This window comes from Jaculus jaculus, chromosome X (assembly GCF_020740685.1).
Source record: "Jaculus jaculus isolate mJacJac1 chromosome X, mJacJac1.mat.Y.cur, whole genome shotgun sequence".
NCBI classification, from domain to species: domain Eukaryota; kingdom Metazoa; phylum Chordata; class Mammalia; order Rodentia; family Dipodidae; genus Jaculus; species Jaculus jaculus.
In genome coordinates, this window is record NC_059125.1 from 85,510,039 (window position 1) to 85,512,713 (window position 2,675).

Below are 2,675 nucleotides of genomic sequence, written 5' to 3' on the forward strand. Positions count from 1 at the left end.
AAAAATGTTCTTGAAAAAGTCACAGATGACTAAATGGAAATCATTTCTTACATTTATTTATTTAGTTATTTGTTTGTCTATTTATTTATGAGAGAGACAGAGAGAGAATGGGAATGCCAGGGCCTCTAGCCACTGCAAATGAATTCCGGAACCATGCACCACCATGTGCATCTGTCTTACTTGGGTTCTGTGAAGTTGAACTTGAGCCCTTAACTGCTAAGCCATCTGTCCAGCCATAGAAATCTGTTTTTAAAGTTGATTTTTCCCACTTTAATTTATCACTGTGATAAAGAGCAAATATTACATAAAGAAAAAATAGTGAATATCAATTATTTTTGTGGTGGATATATCCTATAGTAATCATCAAAGTCATACTTATACAGGTAGTAGTTTGAGTCCTTTTTTGTTTCTAATGAAAGGGTAACTGGCCATTGACCAATTGCTTGTGCAGTAAGTTGGCAGGCAGTACCATTTGGGAGTTACAGATTGATTCCCTGAAGCAGGAACACTCTCATAAATTTTTGGCCCTTAGCTTAAACCTTTCTTTGTACTAACACCCATGATTATAGAAATGATTTGGTTCACTAAAGAGTTCTTCCACAAAGGTCAAAAGTTGATCACTCAAATGGCCTTGACAAACTTACTAATATCTCTAGAAGGTCACTGACAAAATGAATGGCACCAATGTCATGCTGTCTAGCCAAGGTAAGAACAACTTGCTGTTAGCATAATTGTTCCAAGATAGAAATATCAAATTACATAAAGTCACAGTCTCCTGAAGCAGTTATTGCAGAAGCACATTTATTTCTGTTTGAAAGTTCCTAGGATATTCATTGGCTCTGACAGTATGAAAAAAATTAGCTTAGGTCATATGCCCAATGCCAATTATATTAGATAATGAAGTGTGCATATTTCTTCCAACATGTTTCTAATCACTGGACTCAGTATATGTACACAGAGGCAGATGCTATAAAAGTATTTGTCAGTAATAGCATTTATGCCCAGTCTAATATCCATTTCTATTAAAAACAGTCTAGGTACAAAATGTACTACTACATATGACTATAGATTATGCCATAAAACTTTATGAGCAATATGTTTCTTTACTAATGTGAGTGTATTAACATATGTATAATGATGCATGCTATATTCGTTCCATTTTATCACTGTTATGTTATGACAAAATACTTGGCAAAAATAACTTGACTAAGGCTCACCATTTGAGTATATAGTCAATCCTGGTGGGTGTATTGGTTACTTTTTTCATTGCTGTGACAAAAATTTACGACAAAAACAACTTAAAGAAGTAAGGATTACAAAAGCCATCTTTGCATTGTTCCCGGGCTCCGTCTCTCCGCTCGCCTGCCTTCCCTCCCCCCTCCGGCTGCGGACTCCAGCAGCCTTTTCGCCAGTCTTGAACTCTCGCTTTCTCTTTCGCCCGCTGCACCGGTTCACCGGCGCCCCACCATGTCAGACGCGGCTGTGGACACCAGCTCCGAGATCACCACCAAGGATTTGAAGGAAAAGAATGAAGTTGTGGAGGGGGCAGAGAATGGAAGAGAAACCCCTGACAACGGGAATGCTAATGAGGAAAATGGAGAACAGAAGGCTGACAATGAGGTAGATGAAGAAGAAGGTGGGGAGGAAGAGGAGGAGGAAGAATGTGATGGTGAGGAAGAGGATGGAGATGAAGATGAGGAGGTGGAGGCAGCTATGGGCAATCAGGCAGCTGAAGATGATGAGGATGAGGATGTTGATACCAAGAAGCAGAAGAGCGATGAGGATGACTAGACAGCAAAAAAGGCAGTTACTGAAAAAAGGTCACCGTGACCTATTCACCCTCCACTTCCCGTCTCAGAATCTAAACGTGGTCCCCTTCGAGTAGAGAGGCAGACCCGCCTGCCAACCACAGGCAGAGCCACCCACAGATGACACACGCTCTTCACCACCCCACCAAAACCACAATGAGAATTTGCAACAGGGGAGGAGAAAACCAAGACTTCTGAGGCCCTGTTCTTTTTTTTTTTTTCTTAAAAGTACTTTAAAAGGAAAATTTGTTTGTATTTTTTATTTACATTTTATATTTTTGTACATATTGTTAGGGGGAAGCCTTTTTTTTTTTTAATTTTATTTTATTTTTTTTTGGTTTTTCGAGGTAGGGTCTCACTCTGGTCCAGGCTGACCTGGAATTAACTCTGTAGTCTCAGGGTGGCCTTGAACTCATGGCGATCCTTCTACCTCTGCCTCCAGAGTGCTGGGATTAAAGGCGTGCACCACCATGCCCGGTAAGGGGAAGCCATTTTTAATGATGACCAGCTTTCAGAGCATTTTCTGTCCTACTTCTGACTTTACTTGTGGTGTGACCATGTTCATTTTAATCTCAAAGGAGAAAAAAAAATCTTGTAAAACAAAAAACAAAACAAAAAAAAAAAAAAACAATCTTATTCTGAGCATTCCAGTAGCTTTTTTTGTGTATATACCTAGCTGTACTATGAGTACTTGGTTTGTATGAGATGGTTAAAAAGGCCAAATATAAAAGGTTTATTTTTTTCCCCTTTTTTGTCTATGAAGTTGTTGTTTATCTTTTAGGCCTGTTTGATGTATGTGTGAAACAATGTCCAACAATAAACCAGAATTTTGTTTTGCTGAGTTGTTCTAACAAAGAAAAAAAAAAA

The 2,675-nt window shown here is 38.8% G+C and overlaps 1 protein-coding gene across 1 annotated transcript; it reads left to right on the plus strand.

The window, feature by feature from the left end:
* Positions 1 to 1,465: 1,465 nt before the first annotated feature.
* LOC101607683 (prothymosin alpha-like) lies at positions 1,466 to 1,791 on the plus strand. The gene has a single exon (XM_004666744.2). The coding sequence runs from the start codon at positions 1,468 to 1,470 to the stop codon at positions 1,789 to 1,791; it is 324 nt and encodes a 107-aa protein (XP_004666801.1). The 5' UTR covers positions 1,466 to 1,467.
* Positions 1,792 to 2,675: the final 884 nt, after the last annotated feature.